Below are 20,844 nucleotides of genomic sequence, written 5' to 3' on the forward strand. Positions count from 1 at the left end.
AAACAGTTACCTACCAATTATTACGGCTTTAATGAATTTAACGCCTATTTTTCCTTTTAAATTTCGAAAGTCCTTTTAGTTCTTTTTTTTTTTTTTTGGAACAGTAGGTTTAAGACTGTATTTGAATTGAACGATTTGACATTATAGACTGGGTCAGAAGGTTTATCACTAAACACATAATTTAATTGGAAAAAATGCAATTTACCCCCCCCCCCCATGATATGAAAAATGAGCAAAAGATCATATTTGAAAAAAAAAAAAAGCAAATTATTCCCTGTGCTTTAAAAATAAAGTAAATTATCCCTCCCTATCTAAACCCTTGATGGGTAATTTGTTAATTTTTTTCATAAATATTTTTTTTTTACTTATTTAACTTGTCACATAAGTAAATTGCACTATAAATAAATTAAAAGGGTGGTAGCTACGAATAGCGGAACTATATTGATGAAGCAACGTGCCGGTAATAAATAATAACGTTCGACAGAGAAAGGAATATATAGCACATTTAACACTCTTGTCGGAATACCTGAGGCGAAGGATGAATTTACGCACACCTGATTCATACACGACTGCTACAACATGCAGCAAAAAGGTTAAGATCACCTTAATGGTAATCAATGCAAAATTCTCCCTTATGCACATAAAAGATAATGCCCAGAAAGCCATTATCAATTTCCGAAAGTCCCAAAGCCCTGGAGCTATGTAGGAGTGGATCAGCTATCTGTTTCATCTTTGGGTATAATAAACTCTATTGAGGTTCAGTATAATTGTAAATACTTCTCGTTATTTTAAAATTAACTCAATTCGTTAACCTATATTATATTATTATCTATTTTTTGTGGTAATTTGACTAAAATGACTTTGTAGCTTATATTATTTTTTTTAAAAAAAATTTCTGAAACTTTATTGGACTAATTAGTTAACTTTTTTAAAATTTTTGGAATTTTTCCATCCATTTGTCAGATTCTTTTTTACAAATTTTGTTATTTTTTATTTTTAAAAATATACAGCAAGTGCAAAATTGATAATTCTAGCTAGACGTCTCATAATTTCATCAAATATCAAGAAGTATTTATAAATTTTCAAACACTCAGAAAATATTTATAATTATGTCAAATGTGAGGGTATCTCAATATAATTTACCCCATGTTTAAACAAAAACGAACTTTAGTTAGCCGGCGGTCCGCCATGTAAAGTGCGTGGCCATGGAGCAGACAGCAGATTCTCAATATTACACAATCCTTTGGTCTACTCTGACAGAAAGTGAGGATAAGACACCTTTCTTAAAGTGGTGGGGTATATAGGATTTTCAGATGTACAACTAGAATGCAACACCAAGATTCGGGGACCAATAAAATGTCTTGATTCTTTTCAGAAGATATGTGGCTCCAAGAGAAATATATTGTAGCGAATGTTAAAACATGGACATCTAGAGACACGTGAGGATGAGGCCGTTCTAATTTATAATCCATATTCAAGTATAGGGTCATATTTTCACCACCATAGGAGACAGAAAATGAAGCACAATTGAGCAAGTTTAACACATATTTCAGAGTGAAGCTTTGGTAAATGTTTGAGATGGGGTTATGTAATAATCCAATGGAAAGGTCAGAAACTTCCGTTAAATTCTTAATCAATTAATCCTCGGAAATAAACAAAACAAGAGAAATGAAGAACTATGGCCTTCAAATTATTGTCACAAGGAAGAACAGCGCACCCACATTTACACTTGAGATCCGAGTTCCAGCAGTAAGGTGTGATTAACTTTATCGGATGCCGGGCCAATAAATTGAATGGGACCTGTAATCAGGGAAAAACAGAGGAGTGCAGTAGAATCAAATTCCTAGAAACCATGCTGACACTAATACAAATTATTCCCTGAGGGGGAACTATAAGCTTACCAGGGTTGAGATATCTGTTTTTAAGAGCCCATTCCTCCCGCATAGAGACAAATTTCTTGAATGGGGCACCTGAAACAATCATCGATATAAGGTATGGTTAGGACATGAACTAGTTCACTGTCAGTAGTACTGATTAAATGCAAGCTATTTACGCATACAGCTAACTCATAAGCAAAAGGTAGATGCTTGAAAGAGCGAGCACAGAGAAATTCTCACCATCTAGCTCAACCATTGCCTTCTTTATCACAGGCTTGAACTTACCTGCAGTGTTAGATCAATTGCTTAGAGAAGCATCCGGACTATAAATAAGAAGACCAAGAACGATATTCGCATGTCGAAAAATATTTTCGATTTTGCTGGCAAGAGATTACACAAATCCCAACCCTCCGGCGGTGGCGGGGGTGGCGATTTGTTTCATGGATGCCCTAACTTAGATTAAAGATCATTTATGTGAATCAGCATTGCATACTAGGATAAGATGGACATACCATGTCTCCTTTCGACATCCATAAGTGAAGTCAGTGCTGTTCCACCAACAGTCCATTCTGCAACTGGAGCAGCCAAGTTTCCCACCTGCAAATAACACATTAAAGAAACTGTAAAAGATAATATACAAGATAAAGCTTTAGATCTTTCATATAAGAGGTTGAGTTAAATATCCACTTAATCTAATAGAAGAGAAGGTACATACAGATGATATCAATCCCGTCTTCCCACTCTGAAGCAATGCTCCAGCGCCATAACCCAAAGCGTAGCAGTATGTGGCATCAAAATTAGATGGCAAACCACATCTTCCTTCATATCTGAGATGTTAAAATCACATGGTGGCATAAGATACCATTATTCCTGATAAACCTCATCTCAAAGTTTTGTTCTTAATAAAAGAGAAAGACAGGGAGAAAGCCACATGGTAGGAGTAAGGTGCAAGTACTGTGCACACAAACAGTAATAAAGTTGCCTGAAAATATATTATTTGTACACTAAACAATAGCATCAAAGATAGGATTAGAATACAAAATGTATGTACCCGAAAAAGTGAGACTGGCCTTTGAATTGACCCTTGTATGCAGCTCCTTGTTTTCTGACCTCTAACTCAGTTTCAACCATTTGAATAAGCATTTTCTCAGTTTCAATTTTGGCAACCTGGAGGCATAAAACAAAAAGAAGAGATAAGCTCACTAAAATACAGATGTAATGATCAAAAAGACCGTAGCAGTGATGCGTGTACCTGAACATTTCCATGTGGATCTCTCTCAAGCATCAGTTGATCCTGGATTGCTGGGGGTAGGAAGTCAAATAGCTGAAGAGACTGAGGCGTGAGCTTCTTTTTCCAAACACCAGCTTCATCTACAATATCATGGGCCAATATTTCATTGAGTTCTGCAATGAGCTGCTGAACCTGCGAGTCATTTACAAACCAGTAAACACTATATCAGCAAAGAGAATATGTATCCTCACAAAGGCAGCAAATTAAAGTTTTACGGATAGATACCTGGTTCAAGTGATTTGCTGGAAGAGAGATTACTTGTACAGAAAGTGAACAAATAAGAGATCGTCAAATTTCGAAATAGATTTACCTCTGGAATGAAATCTATAAGTCCTTCAGGTATGAGTATAACACCATAATTAAAACCAAGTTCTGCCCGTTTGCAAATCACATCAGCAATGTAGTCCGTAACATTTTTAAGTGTCTGTTTCTTGGCAGCTACCTGCAGCAATAGAGAACTTCATATTAAAGCTTCCCTTTTCTATGTGATGGATGTCAAGAAAATGAACCAAAAAAGGCAAAGGTACCTCTTCTCCGATAAGAGTGATATTAGGATGAGTTTGCAAAGCACATTCTAAAGTAATGTGAGAAGCAGCACGCCCCATAAGACGAACAACTGCACAAAATAAGATATTTCATGACTTCATAAGCATCATGTGTACAGCACAACAGTATAATAAACATATCAATTGGACCGTTAAGCAACTGTTGAGCAAGTAAACAACATTTGGAAAGAAAATGCCTCTAGCTGAGGAACTGTCACGAATTAGAAAAAAAATTCATATCTAATTGATTTTAAAAGTGCAACTGTATTTAATAATGAGGTTCAATCAAGAATCACCATAAAGGTAAGACCAAGAGCAGAGAATTTATGAAAAGAGTAACATTTGGAAACATGGTTTCAGCAAGATAAAGCAAGAGAAGCTCGGACGCAACAAAGTTCGTTCCGTTAGATACAAAACTTCTGAATGATGACAAAGTTCAACCACTACTCCCAGATAAACATCATTTCTTGACATGCAAACTATTTGGGAACGAAAAAGTTTTGTGAGATTTCAATGTTTAGACATGAAACACAGCAAATTGAGAGGATTGGCATCTTTCAGTGGAGAAAAGCACAAGAAGGTTCTCTTGGAAGCCTATCCTGGAGAGAAAGTTGAAAAGAATTGCAGCTTATAGATCCAGCACACTTACAGTGGTAGTATTTTCCAGTTGAACGAGCATCAATCATGACGTTCCCAATCATTTCTGCATATATCTGCAAAAAGAGTAAATTAACCAATCAGTTAGAGATTACTTATAAGCTATGGGAGAAGTTAACAAGATGATATCCTTAAGAATGCCCTTCAGAAAGTGCACACAACATTCAATGAAATCAAGCTGTATTAAAAGGCAAACTACTCCTGAGACAATTTTAAAATATAGTTCACCCATTGGCATGAAATGTCTGGATGCTAGTCTTCTCACAATGGTGAAATGCCTAGTACTCCATCCAATTAATACCTCATATCAATATCATTCAATAATTGAACACAATAATCGCCCCAAAAGACAAAAGAAACTGATCATAAAACAGAAGAGAAACAAACAAGTTTTAATACCAAGGCAAACATATTTTGGTGCAATAACACATCTATAACTTATAAATATAAGTGTAAACTGTAGAAAGAAATGCATATATAAGATCACCTTGCAAGCAGTATCAAACCCAAAACTTGTTGGAACCTCTTTGCATTTCAGATCACCATCAATGGTCTTTGGACATCCGATGACTCTTGTTTTCAAATTTTTACTCCTGTAAAATATTCAGTTAAAGTAATGTCTATGTACCTACCATATAAAGTGACCAAGATGAATCACAGAGATAATGATATCTCTTAATACATATCAGATTACCCACCTAAAATTTTCAGCCAGAAGGCAGGCATTTGTATTTGAATCATCTCCACCAATTACAACAAGGCCATCTAGATCAAGCTTAACCGCTGTTTCTTCAGCTTGCTTAAACTAAAACGAATGTCATGCAAATTCTGTCAGTCTCTGAACCTGAAGACTTATCCAGGTATATTATAAATGTCTATCAGACTCATTTTTATACCTGTTCTGGAGTCTCAATCTTGTCTCTTCCACTGCAAATCATATCAAATCCACCCTGCAAGTAATACAATAACTAAAATAGCTCACAGCATACCTTGGATACTTTAATCTCCATCGTGTAGGTTCTAGAATAATTATTTGTGACACGATAGATAACCAATAGTGTCAACAAGAGAAAAGCATTTTGAAATTTTCACCCAATTGACACACAAGAGTGTATTTAAGAAGCCTTTGTTCATTAAACATGAGCAAAAGAAAACACATACAAAGAATGAGACAACAAAATTGATCCCAGAAACAGAAAAATTTAAATATCAAACAAATTAGTTTGGAAAGAACAAAACAGCTTATCAAGGTCTGTTTGCACTCAATGGATCTCATGCAAATGAATAACTTACCTGATTCCTGTAAGGATAAATATACTCTGAGGTCAACACCACATATTTGCACTTCATTATTCCTGCTGGTCCACCCTTGAATCCGTACAATGTGCTTCCTTTGCAGCGATCCTGCAAGTAATCTACAAGACATAGACATGTCTCAATTCACAAAAACATTTAAGCACAAACTATCAGATGAAAAAATTCAGGCCCTAACCAAAGATTCCAGAAATAACATTATGTCCTCCGGGAGCTTGGCCTCCAGATAAAACCACTCCAATCTTCAAGCCCTGACCCGACAAGTTATCACTGGAATCTGCTGGCACCAAGGTCGCTGATGGCTGTCCAAAGAGGCAAGGAAACAATTTTGCAATCTCATCTACATTTCAACCAACCCCCAATTAGTGTTCCTCATTTCAAAATACTCTTACTCTTAGTAGGTGCTTATCAAGTCAATTTAAGGTCGACCCATTAAAAACACATTCAGAGTTCTTCAACTCAATGGCTAACACCAGACACGTGTGATGAGCACTTAATTACTATTATATCTAATTTTCCAAAGCAAGCGTAACTGCAACTAGCATTAGTCAACATACAGTCAAAAGTTCTAGAAAACAACTAAAGATCATCATTCCAATTTCTGAAACATCAGTTTGCATATCTAATTAAATCACAATCCTGGGAAGTGCATGCCAAAGCTCGACAAAAGAAATCAATCAAGCAAATCGAGATCAGAAAAATCCACAAAGTTGAACAAAATGTCAATACCCAAGTCCGTTCAAATCATTTTGTATTTCCTAGTATCAGGATACTTTAGATTTGGAAAATAATAATACGTCTATTCAAATTTAAATAGTTCTTAACCCGGATTTCAATTTCAAAGCATCAAACCGCAACGAAAATAGCAGCAACAAGTCCTTCAAAAACCTCTCTAATCTATCCTCAAACAAAAGTTCAATTTTCCGGATCACACTCCCCTTCGTGAGTGAGTTCTAGATTTAACCAACTTCAGCGCTAGATCACTAAAAGAAGCCTCAACAAGAGATCAATCCAGATACACATCATACATTTGCATAAAACGACTTTGTTTAGCATTAAATAGTATATACACAAGTATGTGCATTGTGCATTTGTGTATACACACCTGGATTGCCTGCGGCTGAGCTAGGTGGACCGTCGACGACTTTGAAGGGGTTTCTGAGGACGGAGGGGAGAGGCAGGGGATGATCGAGGCGGCTATTCTGTACTTCGCTGTAAACAGCGGCATATCTACCGGTGTTGGGAGATTTCACGGCAGTCACTTCTCCATTAGCAACTAAAGCAGCCGCCATCGGAAACTCGTCGTTCTTCTTAACTTGGGAGTGATCAAACCTCAGATCTTTCGGAGAGAGCAGTCTCTTTTCTGGCTGTTGTGTCTGATTATTTTATTTATTTGTTGAGTGACAGACAAGGGTAATGTAGACGTAGTAATGCAGTCATCGAACGCTCCGCCAAAAGGCATAGTTTTGTAAATAGAGGGCGTTTTAAGTAATTTAACCAAATTGCACGCATGGTGCACGTGATTGAGGTTTAACGAGACATGTGCGATTTTATTTCGGATAATTAGGGTTTTTGCTTTTCCCCTGATATGAGAGGGCTGGGCCTTACATCATCCATGAAATTGGGCCTAAGCCCATATTATGATTTGGACTTCAGTACTTCACCAACTTTGTGGATCACTTCGGAGTTTCTTTCTTTTTCTTTTTTGTAATTAGACACATTACTCCCGTGTGCATAAATAATTTTTAATATTTTAAAATATATTATAAATAAAAATAACATATATAAATCAACACAATACATCAAAAAGAAAAAAAGAGAAAGAATACGTTAGTTATCTCATCGATTGAAGATATTTTTTGGATTCCAAAAAAATTAGTGCGGCAGTGTCTACCCGTCACTTTGTATAGCTTCCATTCTAGCACAATTACGGATAAAGAGATGTCTCTAGAATGATAGGTGGCTTGCAAAAATATATATAAATTATTCAATCAAATTTCAGACTGGAAAAATCAAATACACAACTTTCTAATAAAGATGACTCGTTTTTATGGATTGAATCAATATAAATGTACAGTTGTAAGATGAAGAGCTGCTTTTACTCCCTCTTCAGACCACTAAAATGTGAACTTTTTGCACTAATAATAAAATAATTAGTAGTTGGGGAGGTTATATACAACTTCACATAAAAGCTTCACCATGCGATCATTTCAACCACATGAACCATCTTACCTGCTTGACAACTTGGTACCAGGAAATAATACAACCATATGTTGAAAGAATGAGTGACAGTGTTTATAATTGAGCCTATCACACAAAGTTACTACAACATAAATACCACATGACAAAACACTTAAAGTCCCTCCATCTTCTTCTCCTTTTTTATCCTGTAAAGTGCATACAGAATCTTGAATCCTGGATTTTCTCCACATGTATAACTAATCTTCATGTTTCTCTTAATAGTTTGATGTTGTCTGTAACAATCAGCTGAGAAATAATTCCATACCTTAAAAAGACACAAGACAAGCATAAACAACATGCTTCTGTCTCCAAAGAGTAGACCAACGCTTCATTTTTTTGAGTCACTGCACTTGGATCAAGTGTTTAATAACACATTGTGGCTGCCGGTTATCTGCCATCATTTTACACCTAGACGGCTGCATAGGAAGTTTTAGTCCGACTTAGATCTGCTTATACATGAACTAATTACATAACAATTGTGTTGTCATGTAAAATAGTGCACAATATAAGAATATTTCAGTTCGGACAAACATGATTTGCTAAGTTAGAACATTTCTTCCAAACTGAGGATGTAGTTACAAGATTTTTGATAGGTTTATTAGACAAAGATGGCGGCTGCTTTATTTTCTTGATTAGTTTTTCACTTTGGCATCAAGAAGTACTTAGCACTTTAAACTTGAACCACTATAAGAAAAGCATGCCACCTAATACTACCCAATAAAAGAAGTAAAAGGTAGATCTAGGTAAAATCATGACCATCATTACCTTAATAAACTAACCTAATGTTCCCTCTCTATCAGTTCAAATCTTCCTAGTCCAGTCAGGCCGGAACTTTTGGACACATTTCATCTACTTTAATCTCTGGACATAATCATCATTTGCTCCGAGCCCACTGCCTATTTGCATAAATGAATTTTTTTGAGAGCTCATACTCTGGTTCAAATGTGTAAGAATGCAAAGATCCAGAGGAGTGATCAAGAAGCAGAACAAGCTTCAGAGTAGAGGATGCAAGGCATTTTGCTGTAGTTGTAGGCTTAGTGTGTCTTCATCGGAAGAAGCTGAAAGCTCAAATAGTTCGGAAAGATTTCCTACTATTTCAAGAATTGCCCACACCATGGTGCAAGAAAGGCTGGATCAGATGATCAGAGAAAGACAGGAAGCGAGGATTGAGGAGAGGATGAGACGGTCTAGACGTGAAGAGACCAAGTTTGTTGTGATGGTGGCTATGGAGAAGTCCTCATATGATCCTAGAGAGGATTTCAGAGAGTCAATGGAGGAGATGATAGTTGCAAACAGGATTCATGAGGCCAAGGATTTGAGGCGGCTCTTGAATTATTACGTGACAATGAACGCAGAGGAGTTTCATGGTATCATTCTTGAGGTATTCCATGATGTATGTATTGATCTATTTCTGTATTGTAAATGACGTTTATGTCATAGCAATTCTTCTTTTCTTATGAGATATTCTTGAGCAAACAACATATCATGAGTTAATAGCTTTTCATGAAACGGGCAGCACAAGCAAAGTGAACAAGAAAATTCTTGTAAGATGACATATGACAAGATATCCCAGATTGACTACAGAAATAATGAATACCATGATCTGTTGCTGCAAGAAAATAATCCAACCAGTTGAAAAGACGAATATTCGTCAGCTTATCAAATATTATGAAATTTATAGGATATATTCGCAGTATACATAACAATGGGAGATCAACTCGTCTTGGTTTTATTTAATTTTTTTACACTGATCCCAAAAAAGAGGAGCTAATATAATACAACAGTTACTGAAAACCAGTAATGTCTAAGATGTCAAGAGGGGACTGCCTTCCTTGATAAGCACAAAGATACTGCCTCCATCTCCTCTTGAAATTCGAAGCTCATCATCAAGGTATGTTGTTAGCAGCCATGATTCCGCGTTGCTATTGGAGATGGAAAACTTCAAGGGAGGGCGGCTAGAAATGGTCTTGGCAACAGAAGAAGCTGTGTCCTGTACAGAGGTGAGCAAACCTTTGAAGGGCGTAAGATCAATCTTTTGACCCAAGAATTCCACATTTTCAGGCAATACAATGGAATCTGTCAATTGGGGCGTCCCAATAACACCTTCCTCAAACTTAATCTGCAAGAATATTAACATAAATCAAAATCAATCAATATTTGATTGGAGGCAACAATAAAAGATTCAAAAGATTTACCAATGAAGCCACAGACAGGAAAGTAAATTAGCCGTTGAGAAGTAAACAATAGCACAAGTAAACACCTGCACACGCTTGGGACTTCGAACTTCAAATTTGGCATTGGTAGAGATTGATGTGGTTGCCAATGGTCCAGAAAACACAACCGAGTTCTGGACAGTGAAATTTTCCGAGTCAATGGTCTGTGATATCTCTTCAAGTTTTGCCAGCGGCAGAGATGCACCTCTTGAAAACAAGGGAAACAACCCAGAAAATGTCGTGTACCTGCAGTGCGCAATCCACAAAACACAAATGAAGAGTTACTAGCTGCAATATGGAATCCTGGCGATGATTCACACGCTTTGGATTGTGACATGGGGCTGTTTCCTGTCAGCTTTCTGTTCAGGACCTCAAGACTCCCAATTTGCACATGCCAAATTCTTCTTCTAATTTACGTATCACAGACTGTCAGGATCAAGTGCATATAAGGCTATAACTATTCGTACAAACTAGCGTTACAAAGAATTACTAAATGCTAGTGATTTGACCATCACTTTTATCGATAGTCACCTAAATATAATTGTTCTCGATTTAAAACTACAATTACGGAAAACTAATTATGTGATTCATAACACAATTGAAATCCCAACAAGCAGTTAGAGAACAACGCTTACATAATTTGGACTTTACAATAATCAAATTCATTAGTAAACCAAAAATCATGAATCTCGAAGCAGAACTTACGCAAGGATCCATTTTCCATTGAGTAAGGTTAAAGCCTCAGTCGGAGCAGGAGTTGGGTTTTTAGCCTCGAGCTGCGTGATGAGCTCCACAATCTCCGCCCTAGTATCACTAGAAGCGCCCAATCCCCTGTTTGTTCCATAAAACGAGTCCACCAATTGTTTCTTCAGTATATCGATTTCCGAGGGCTTCTCGTCAATAACCGCCACTCCTGGAGGTGCGGGCTCATTGTCAGGGCCCCACTCATCTTCGCTGACAGCTCCCACCGTGAATTTCTGCTTCAGCTTCGCAGATTTCCTGAGCGGAACGGCAGGAAAATTGATCCGATTAACCGGAGAAAGCGCAGCATTTAGTTTCGATTTTGAGTTCAGAGACGAACCACGGAAGATTTTACGCGAAAACTGATTGATTGAAGAGATTGAAGCCATTTCTGATGAATTTTCTCCAGTGCAAAGAAGAAAACAGAGAACAACGAAACAGGGGACTATCTGTATTCCGAGTCAAAATGGCCAATTCCATAAGTCGGTAGGTATGACTGATTCGCCATTTGAAGCTAAAAGACGTAGTGACCCTTGTGTGCTCTGTTGATGACTTGATTCTCACAATGAGCAGGGGGTATTATGGGTATTTAATCTGTTTTGTAACTATGAATGACGTTGTATGTAATGTGAGGTAAAGATTGATTTTGGACATCTAGTCATCCAGATTCTAGAATATTCTTCATCTTTCTTCTTTCCCAAAAAAAAATCTTGATACTATAATGTATATTTTTTTAAAAATAAAATACAATAAATTACTTCAAAAATTTGTCATAGTTAAGAATGTATTTATGAAATTTGATGTGCATTATTAGTAAAAAATATACTAAATTATAAGAATAAAAAAGTAATTTGATATGTATGAGACATACATTAAGCAAATGCAACCCACCACACCATATAACTTCCAGCACTACTATAAATACCAAAATATTAATTTTTTAAGGCAAGTTATTATTCATTGAGTGAGACCCATTTTCCTTGAAAATAACACTTCTTTCAGAAACCGCAATTCTGTCGAGGTAAAATTCATAATTTTATCCTTTAATAAAAATACTCGACCACATCAAAATTATAAATATTTCTTAATATCTGGTTTATCAAAATCGATTTTTGCAGCATTTTTAGCTTTGAGAAGGATGAAGTATGGTCCTGAATCCTGACGCAAACCCACCACCCATCCTAGCTAGGAAGGTGATACTGAAACCCTTCATCAGTGTTGATATCTCTTTGATGGAGAGTCCCCACCCCCCACCATGAACATGCATGTACGCAGGCATAACACATGCAATTGCAATTCAAGACCCAAGGACTTATCAAGAACCCTACCTACGTACCGCATTATCATGGGTGTTTTATTGTAATAACTATCTTTTCATGGGTTAGAACGGAATATTGATCAAATATATAGGACCTAGATTTAATTAATTATTATTGTGGTGGAGGACGTACAGCCATACTTGCTACTGAGGAGAAAGGCATCTTCTCAAGTCCGACACCACACAAGAATATAAAATCAACATCATAAGCTCAATGTATGTAAGAATTCATAGAACCTAATTAAGACCAAATCACACACACACACACACACACACACATGTTCTCTTCTTTCTCTTTTGTAATGAAATGATTGTATGCATCTCCCATTCTCTACCACTTATATGATTCAGATACAATGAATCACCTGTACGTATAGAGTTGATAACTCTGCTTCATGAATTATGAAATTATGAGCTTCAATTTCATAATAGTAATTTAAATTTTATCGCATCTTCTATCTCCACGTTTATGAAAGTTTTCTTTAAAAAAAATAAATGACACAATCTTAATTTGTTCACGTGACGTGTATTTATTATTTGAACAATAAAATTTGATGGAGAAACAAATTGATTATTGGTTTGTTCTTTTTTTATGAATATATTATTGTTGGTTTCCTTCATAAGGAAAGGTTGGGTGAGAGCAGAATTCTAGAATTTGATCAATTTTGTCTGGTAAAATTTTGTGTGCATTCAAAGATATATATGTAGACTGTTGTTTACACATATGTTGTCTCTCTACGATGTATTATATATAACAGTACAAGTTACTATGAAGATAAAACACACTCTCGTCTAGAACAATCAATTTATATGTGCGTACACATAAAATCACAATCCTGCTTTTTTTTTTTTATGAATAAATTACAATTACATCATTATGCAACGATTAATAATTAAATAATCCTATTAATTATCAATTTCAAATATTTATAGTTAATTTAAAATTACGATTAAAATGAACGGACAAAAATCGGACCATCATTAATATATTGATTGGATTGGAATCTGCGTCATAATTAAACTATAATTGTAATTTTTAAAATGATAAAATTACAATTAGCTTTTTTGAGGTTTGGTATAATATAAATATTACTTTGTTGTCCGAAAATTACTAATACTCCTCTGATTTTAACATATGTCCAGAAACTGGTTCATTCAATTAGCCATTAGATTTTTATAAATTTTTTATGTGAATTAATCAAAATATCTTTATGGACTACGAAATTATTTTGCTTATATATGGACTAGTAGGGCAGACAAGAAGGAAATTTCACATTGTTTACTTTTTTTTTTTTTTATGAATTTTCAAATTCTTAAAAAGAAAAAGACAAGGGCAAAGTGCATATATTCGAATGTCCGTCTAGAAAGATTACATAATTTTATCAAATATTAAGGATATTGATATTTTTTTTAAATAGCAAAAGAATATTTATAATTATGTTAAATCTCGTAAACAATAGTTGTAATTTATCGATTTTGGAATTTTCTTTGGAAAAAAGTTACATTTTCTTGGGCTGTCCTTTTATAAGTACCCTTTGGATGGTCAAATTAGGACAACAATTTCCAATTTTGACTTACCCTTCCAGAAAACAACATAAAATAGGATCTTGTCATATTGTAAGATCTAGCGACACATTTTTATATAATATTTTTCAAAAATAACATCTTTTCTTAACTTGGTTTCAACATATTTTATATTAAGGTTAATTATACTTAGATTCAGTTCGAAAAAAATGAAATTATATTTTAAAAAAATTAAAATTACTCTTATACCTTCTTCAAAAAATTTACATTTACATCTGATCACTTTTCATTAGGATTTGAACAAAAAATATTGATAATGACGAAATAATTACATAAATTCCATATTTTAACTCTTATTTAATATTTCTATGTAATAGTTTTGTACATATAAGAAAAAAAATATAATAATGTTAACCTTACTTTATATATTTATATAACATTCGTCCCGTTATAAGTAAAAAATTATACATAAAAATGTTAAATGAGGGACAAACTTAAAAATTTATTTAATTTTTTTTTTTGCTGATTTCGGTATTTTTTATATAAATATCAACGAAAGGAGGTCAGGTGAGAACCGAAAATTTTTCGAAGAGAGTACAAGTGTAGTTTTACATTTTTAAGGAGTTTAAGTGTGATTAGTCTTTTATCTACACTAATATAATAGAAAGGTCTCATACACTCACAAACGGGTGGTTAATGATACCAGCGCACTAATTTTTAAATATGACAATTAAAATCCTAATTAGATAATTTTAAATATTTTTGTTGAGTTACATATTTTATTATAAATAAAATAAAATATTTATTATATGTAGAAAGAAATGACGTGGCAGCCCCCACAAAGTAAGGAGGAAATTTCAAGCACACTTCTCCGTCCACTTTCAAAGTCACTTGACAAATTTTCTTTTAATTAGAAATAATGACAAATCAATGAAAAGGTTTTTCTTTCTTTCTTTCTTTAAAAGAAAAATTTATTGAGTAAGAGGGTTTTTGTCTCTACTTATTTTAAAACTTATAAAGTGTTAGACGTCATTTTTAAAATAAATATATAATTTTTCTTTTTTTTTTTTTTGTGTGTGTGTGTTTGTGGGGGGGTTGGAAATAAGTGGGAAAGTGTTAGCATGCATGTATGCAGACACTTGACCGAAACAGAGGCAATTTGTACTCTATAAATTGCCCTCCAGGAATCCTCTCTCTGCACTGCGATTCATAATCTTTCAAAAGTAAACAACACAACCACTCTCTCTCTCTCTCTCATCACTCTCACACTCAGAGAAATTAAATAATGGCAACTTTTCCAGTGATTAACATGGAGAAGCTCAATGGGGAAGGAAGGGCAGCAACAATGGAGATGATCAAAGACGCATGTGAAAACTGGGGTTTCTTTGAGGTATTGTTGCGAGTTTTTCCCGTTTTAATTGACGATAGGGTTAATCATGTGAACTCTGTTGACTCGATGGACTTTTAGTGTTGATTTACTGGTTTGTTCTGTTTTGAAGGTGGTGAACCATGGAATCGCTCCTGAGTTCATGGACACGGTGGAGAAGCTGACCAAGGAGCACTACAGGAAATGCATGGAGCAGAGATTTAAGGAGATGGTGGCTAAAAAGGGCCTTGAAGCTGTTCAATCTGAAATCAATGATCTCGACTGGGAAAGCACCTTCTTCTTGCGCCATCTCCCTGTCTCAAACATGTCTCAAGTGCCCGATCTTGAAGCAGAATACAGGTCTTTTACTCTTCCACCACTGAGATTGAATTTAAGTTGGTATATAGTCTGTTTTCAGTCACTTGAATTTGTTTGATGATACGTGACAGGAGGGTCATGAAGGAATTTGCTGCCCAGTTGGAGAAACTGGCTGAGCAGCTTCTTGACTTGTTGTGTGAGAATCTTGGCCTTGAAAAAGGTTATCTGAAGAAGGTATTCTATGGCTCCAAAGGTCCGAATTTTGGCACTAAAGTGAGCAACTATCCCCCGTGCCCAAAGCCCGATCTCATCAAGGGCCTTCGGGCTCACACTGATGCCGGGGGCATAGTCCTTCTGTTCCAGGATGACAAGGTCAGCGGCCTCCAGCTCCTCAAAGACGGACAGTGGGTCGATGTTCCGCCCATGCGCCACTCCATCGTCGTCAACCTCGGTGACCAACTTGAGGTAATTCTCTTAGAATTATCAAAGTTCTCATCTGAGTTTCATCACTCAATGGTTCTTGCAATGCATAAATCTTGCAATATAACGCACAATTATACCAAGACCATAATCATCCATTATAAGATGGCATGTACATGTAAGTTTAGAAGGAATATAATCTACAGACGGTGAGAAGAGATTGTTGTAAGTGACTCTTGTTTTTTGTTTGTCCTGAAAGGTGATCACGAATGGGAAGTACAAGAGTGTGATGCACCGTGTGATTGCACAAACAGATGGGACAAGAATGTCGCTTGCATCGTTCTATAATCCGGCAAGTGATGCAGTGATCTATCCTGCTCCAGCTCTGGTTGAGAAGGAGCAGACAAGAGATCTGTACCCAAAATTCCTGTTTGAGGACTACATGAAGCACTATCTTGGGGTCAAGTTCCAGGCCAAGGAGCCAAGGTTTGAAGCCTTTAAGAACATGGAGAACACTGCTGATCTGGGACAAGTTGCAACTGCTTGAGTAGGTTAAAACAGTATGCTCAGTGATTTGAAATAAAGAATCCGAACTCTGAGTTTAGGAACTGATGTTGCCTAAAAGATAATAAGCCGTTCTCGTAGCTTGTATTTGAGTGTTATAGAGGACTTGTTTGGCTTGTGTAAGATTAGTGTGTTGTACTTTCCAATTCTACAAGAAATAAGACATCAAAATTTTCGTCCTATAACTTTAGCTTGAATTCATTATAATCCTTTATATTTGTCAATATTAGATTTAGTCCTTTATCTATCAATTTTGCTTAGATTTGGTTCATCCTAATACTCTTAGTGTAATATAAATAATTTTTCGATAAACCTATATTCTTATACCATTTTAGACGCTCATTAGTTACAAGATTCAAAATGAATGAATATATACGAATCAAAATTGCTCTTGAAAAGTTGTGTAGGGTAATGAAAATTGGATCAAAGATTAAAATTAAGTAATTTTGAAAGTTATCGAACTAAAACTAAAATGAACAAATTTAAAAGATTAAAATTAATAGCAAGTATATTTAAAGAACTAAACAAATAATTTTAATTGTTGTGGTACTGAAACAAGAATCGGAAGTTTTAGCCATAAGAAAACCACATGGTAGAAAATAATGTCTTGCACTCAACCTAGCATAATCCTTGTGGTACTGATACTCTGTTTTCACTTTTTACTAGTTTTTCAGACATCCACTTCGAAACTAGGTAAGTTAATACAGCTTAACTTTTCTATCCAAACACGGGATAAAAGCATATAAGCATTAAAAGAAAGAATAGTTAAGCCGCGAAAGAACATGGTACAAGATATATTATTACTCACTTAAGATCAAAATGTAAGATTGTTGGCTTCCAAGAACTGATGATACATATTACGATATGAATTGTTAAGCCCATATAAACTTTTTATGGGAACCATTGCAAACATCACGGTCAGCCTCAAAGTTGAAAGTCCAAAAGTTTCAAGGACATGACAGAAAACCTTCGAAGCATAAACTCCAAATTGCCACATGAATAGACATCTCTTTGTCAAGGGAATACAGCAAAAACAATTTTTTCAATCCAAGTTGAGCATCAAACACCCTTTCACTCGAACCCAGAAGTATGAAAAGTGAACCATCACCCGTGGTGACACCTCCAAGCACCACATGACAAAATGTGAAATACCTTTTCAGTTATCTCCTTTGTCAACCACATTACTAATAGGATCCTCAACCTTTTTCTCATGCCCAGCTGCTGCTTCCTCATTAGAACAGTGATTTTTAAGAACTGTTGAAATGTCAGCTTCAGAAGCTCCAGCAAGTTTAAAGCGCTCCACTGCAACATCCAGATTCTTTTTCCAATCAGGCAAGCCCAATTTACATTCAATTTGAGATCTCTCAAAAAGCATGTTGCCCCAAAACAGATGAATTTGAGATCTCATGACAGCAGCTTGCTCTGCTGCTTCCTCAGGTGAGATTTCCCCACTCGTTGTACCTGAGGAATCACCTTGTGCACCACCGCCCTGTTTTTTCCTTCTTTTCAATAGTTCATCCTTCTTGCTTACACTAGGATCTTTCAATTCATTAACTCTCTGCTCCTCCATCTTCTCCCACATCTCAGTTGCTGATTTCATTTTTTCTTCTGCACTATCAAAAAGACCAATGGTCTCAGTTGGATCCCATTTCGACAAATCCTCTTTCTTTGCTAATACAAATGACCAATGAAGCTTTGCCATTTCAAATTGTTGCTGCCCCAGAGCCAATAATCCTTCATAAAAGTCTGGCTTAATCAATAGAGCCTCCTCATACTTTTCTCTAGCAAGAGAATACTTCTCCCTCACCCAATCATAAGCATTCTGAAGCTGTGCATCCATCATTTCTTTGCCAGCTGATTCATCTATCGGAATTTTTTTCCTTGCTGCACACATATGAACATTTCCCCAGTTGAAGAATGCCAATGCAGCCACCTCTTGAAACTTCAGGGCTGCCTTGTCAAAAAGATTTTGAGCCTCTTCACTTGTCACTGTCTCCTCAAGGGCTTCAGAACACAATTCCATCCCGAGCTCATGAAGATCGATATGCGCATCAGGGTCGATCCCAACATGGGTCCTGAAAAGCTGTGCAAACTCAAATAACCAATCATCCATCTCCACCTCCTTACATTCTGGGTCTTCCGGTGCTCCAGTTTTCTCATTGGGAACAGTTTTCTCAGTGTTGTCAATCTCAGAATCCACAGCTTCCACTGCAGAATCAGCCACTGAAGACTGTGAGACATTCTCATCCCCTTTAGCTGTATCACTCTCAAGAGGCTTTTCCTCCTCCTCTTCAAGTAAAGGTGGCTCTTGCTCAGGACTCACTTCAACAATATGCAACCTCAAAATACTAATGAAGTCCCCTTTATCTGTATCAGGATCTTTTGGAATAAGGTTGTCAACAGAGGACTCGGCCAGTCTAAGTTCGGCGGTACATGTTATAGTAACCAAGTCACCATCACTGTCTTTGTATTTAATCAGCACTGCTTTTGACATAGGAAAACGTTTGCTAATCACATCCCTCAAAACTTTTAAAGTGCAATTGACAGGCATCTCGGCAAGCCTTATGTCGTGATCATAGACAAGCTTCAATGGTCTGTAACGAATTGTAGCCTGTGCAGATTTCCCATGATGTGGAAGCAACACTGATGGAGAAGTTGACTGTTCCTTATGGTTATCCTTGCTAGAATGTGCATTGGGTCTTGAAGAACCATTGGAAGGCTTTAAAACAACTTTTGGCAACTGGTTTTTGCTCTCAGGACCATTTTCAATAGGCGGAATTGGATACAACTTTTCTGACTTGTTAGATGGGACAGTAGGTCCAATTACTGAAGATGTTTGCTTCTTAGGTACAGGTCGGGCTGGCAAACATGGTCCAAGGCCAGCTATTGGTGCCCCACGCACTGCAGAGGCCCCAAGAGCTGCTGGTGATGGGCGGCTCTGGAGGTCCTGCTGGGCCTCTTGACGAGGGCCAAGTGCCATCCTCAATCGTCCAGCAATCTCCAAGGCATCACCATGATTAGGATCACTAATCAACAATGATTGCACATCTTGCATAGCTAGCTCATACTTACCTACTGCCTCGAATGCGCGAGCCCTCCTGAGAAGGGCTCGGACAAATTGTGGCTGTACCTGAAGTGCCAAATTACACTCAGATATCACAGTTTCATAGTCAATAGGTTTCATCTGCATCAAACAAGCAGCTCTATTGCTGTGAAAGACCGCCCGGTCAGGATGCATTTTTGGAGTGAGTTTAAGCGCATTCTCATACTGTTGAAGAGCACCCACATAATCCTTGGCCTGAAACCTTCTGTTACCTTCTTCCTTGAGCTCATGGGCTCTCTTCAAAAATACTGATGAGTCCAGATTAACACCACCATTGACAACAGGTGGCGAGTGGTTATCTCCACTGCTCACTTGGTTTTGGCTCTGGTTTTGGTTAGCACCAGTCTTCTTTTTCCTTCCCCCAGACTTCCCCATGCTCTTTTACCTCCCAAGATTCAAACTTTATATAAAAAGAAGAGTTCAATTCTATTTCCAGATGCGGTATCGATTACAGATTCAAATATCCCCTAAAACCAGGGAATAACAGGATTAGATAAAAAAAGTAACAAAGTAAAGAAAAACAAAATAGAGAATGACATACCTACAGGATCAAGCCGGCTCACCTTTAACGAAGAAACTGGAGACGAATCCTGAACCAGCGGATAGAATGAAACTGAGAGATCCCCGACGAAAATTTGGTTCGATGGCAGAGCTTCATTCAGAGAGAGAGAGAGAGAGAGAGCGTAGTGAAAAAGTAAGAGATGGGGTTTTGGGGAAATGAGTTTGGGGGTTTGAAACCCTAGAGGGTTGAATTCGGATTATTTTCATGTTGAATATCCCCTGTGGGCCCAAGCTTTTTACTGGCCACGTCAACCCAACGATAACTATGGCTCCCAACTACTTTGAATCGTCGTATATATGATATGGGCCACGCTGTCACTTGAAATTGGGCCTTAGTTGATAACAATATAGAGAGGGTCAACACTGAACCCAGCCCACCCCATTAATGTTGAAGAATTAAATAATTGAGTTTGACAAATATTCTTTACATAAAAGGGATAATTATGTCTTGCTCTAATTATGTCTAAATTTTTTATAATTTAAAAAGTTATAGCATCACCATGTTTTCGCCTAATAAACAAATTCGTTCATCCATCGAGTTTAATAAATTTACTGATAATCCACATTCAGTGAAAATTTAATGTTTTTTTCAAGTTAACTTATTTATAGATTGACCAAACTATCATTTTCACCCGTACAAGGATAATTTGATTTAACAAGAGTTATTTGACATTAATAAATCACCCGTTGATATATACAGATTTCATTCAAATTTATTTTCTAATGTCAGCAAAATTCCATATGTTTACCAACCAAGAAATATATTTTTAAAAAAAATAAATATCAAGAAT

The 20,844-nt window shown here is 36.3% G+C and overlaps 4 protein-coding genes across 5 annotated transcripts; 1 reads left to right on the forward strand and 3 right to left on the reverse strand.

Moving 5' to 3' along the window:
* Window positions 1–1,527: 1,527 nt before the first annotated feature.
* Window positions 1,528–7,094, reverse strand: LOC105168007 (pyrophosphate--fructose 6-phosphate 1-phosphotransferase subunit beta). The gene is made up of 16 exons (XM_088884121.1): window positions 6,790–7,094; window positions 5,863–6,024; window positions 5,664–5,785; window positions 5,267–5,320; window positions 5,069–5,175; window positions 4,858–4,963; window positions 4,363–4,426; window positions 3,696–3,784; window positions 3,479–3,610; window positions 3,130–3,300; window positions 2,929–3,044; window positions 2,593–2,704; window positions 2,390–2,474; window positions 2,118–2,162; window positions 1,902–1,970; window positions 1,528–1,800 (listed from the first exon to the last, which is right to left on the reverse strand). The coding sequence occupies exons 1-16, from the start codon at window positions 6,974–6,976 to the stop codon at window positions 1,724–1,726; spliced, it is 1,698 nt and encodes a 565-aa protein (XP_088740247.1). The 5' UTR covers window positions 6,977–7,094; the 3' UTR covers window positions 1,528–1,723.
* Window positions 7,095–9,557: 2,463 nt separating this feature from the next.
* LOC105168009 (light-induced protein, chloroplastic) lies at window positions 9,558–11,414 on the reverse strand. The gene is made up of 3 exons (XM_011087910.3): window positions 10,844–11,414; window positions 10,186–10,384; window positions 9,558–10,044 (listed from the first exon to the last, which is right to left on the reverse strand). The coding sequence occupies exons 1-3, from the start codon at window positions 11,266–11,268 to the stop codon at window positions 9,730–9,732; spliced, it is 939 nt and encodes a 312-aa protein (XP_011086212.1). The 5' UTR covers window positions 11,269–11,414; the 3' UTR covers window positions 9,558–9,729.
* Window positions 11,415–14,816: 3,402 nt separating this feature from the next.
* Window positions 14,817–16,574, forward strand: LOC105168010 (1-aminocyclopropane-1-carboxylate oxidase). Its single transcript, XM_011087911.3, has 4 exons — window positions 14,817–15,111; window positions 15,221–15,447; window positions 15,537–15,870; window positions 16,085–16,574. Exons 1-4 carry the CDS (start codon window positions 15,007–15,009, stop codon window positions 16,370–16,372), a joined length of 954 nt encoding a protein of 317 aa, XP_011086213.1. The 5' UTR covers window positions 14,817–15,006; the 3' UTR covers window positions 16,373–16,574.
* A 580-nt stretch (window positions 16,575–17,154) lies between these two features.
* On the reverse strand, window positions 17,155–20,239 carry PHOX2 (Octicosapeptide/Phox/Bem1p (PB1) domain-containing protein / tetratricopeptide repeat (TPR)-containing protein). Of its 2 annotated transcripts, none has more exons than XM_011087913.3 (2): window positions 20,056–20,239; window positions 17,155–19,959 (listed from the first exon to the last, which is right to left on the reverse strand). In XM_011087913.3, the coding sequence occupies exon 2, from the start codon at window positions 19,865–19,867 to the stop codon at window positions 17,546–17,548; it is 2,322 nt and encodes a 773-aa protein (XP_011086215.1). In that variant the 5' UTR covers window positions 19,868–19,959; window positions 20,056–20,239; the 3' UTR covers window positions 17,155–17,545. The 2 variants fall into 2 exon arrangements, with proteins under 2 accessions (XP_011086215.1, XP_011086214.1); XM_011087912.3 differs by having other exon boundaries at window positions 20,034–20,239.
* Window positions 20,240–20,844: the final 605 nt, after the last annotated feature.

This window comes from Sesamum indicum, linkage group LG8, assembly GCF_026168435.1.
Source record: "Sesamum indicum cultivar Baizhima isolate 11 linkage group LG8, ASM2616843v1, whole genome shotgun sequence".
In the NCBI taxonomy this organism is placed as follows: Eukaryota; Viridiplantae; Streptophyta; class Magnoliopsida; order Lamiales; family Pedaliaceae; genus Sesamum; species Sesamum indicum.

Excerpts from the sequence above, each read along its gene's own strand:
- LOC105168010 (XM_011087911.3), top strand. The coding sequence starts at position 15,007 with ATGGCAACTTTTCCAGTGATTAACATGGAGAAGCTCAATGGGGAAGGA. Across the intron at positions 15,112-15,220 it reads AAAACTGGGGTTTCTTTGAG|GTGGTGAACCATGGAATCGC; the intron begins GTATTGTTGCGA and ends TCTGTTTTGAAG. Across the intron at positions 15,448-15,536 it reads GATCTTGAAGCAGAATACAG|GAGGGTCATGAAGGAATTTG; the intron begins GTCTTTTACTCT and ends GATACGTGACAG.
- PHOX2 (XM_011087913.3), bottom strand. The coding sequence starts at position 19,867 with ATGGGGAAGTCTGGGGGAAGGAAAAAGAAGACTGGTGCTAACCAAAAC.
- LOC105168009 (XM_011087910.3), bottom strand. The coding sequence starts at position 11,268 with ATGGCTTCAATCTCTTCAATCAATCAGTTTTCGCGTAAAATCTTCCGT. Across the intron at positions 10,385-10,843 it reads AATGGAAAATGGATCCTTGC|GTACACGACATTTTCTGGGT; the intron begins GTAAGTTCTGCT and ends TGCGCACTGCAG. Across the intron at positions 10,045-10,185 it reads GAAGTCCCAAGCGTGTGCAG|ATTAAGTTTGAGGAAGGTGT; the intron begins GTGTTTACTTGT and ends ATATTCTTGCAG.
- LOC105168007 (XM_088884121.1), bottom strand. The coding sequence starts at position 6,976 with ATGGCGGCTGCTTTAGTTGCTAATGGAGAAGTGACTGCCGTGAAATCT. Across the intron at positions 3,785-4,362 it reads AACTGGAAAATACTACCACT|TTGTTCGTCTTATGGGGCGT; the intron begins GTAAGTGTGCTG and ends TATTTTGTGCAG. Across the intron at positions 1,971-2,117 it reads GGCAATGGTTGAGCTAGATG|GTGCCCCATTCAAGAAATTT; the intron begins GTGAGAATTTCT and ends TGATTGTTTCAG.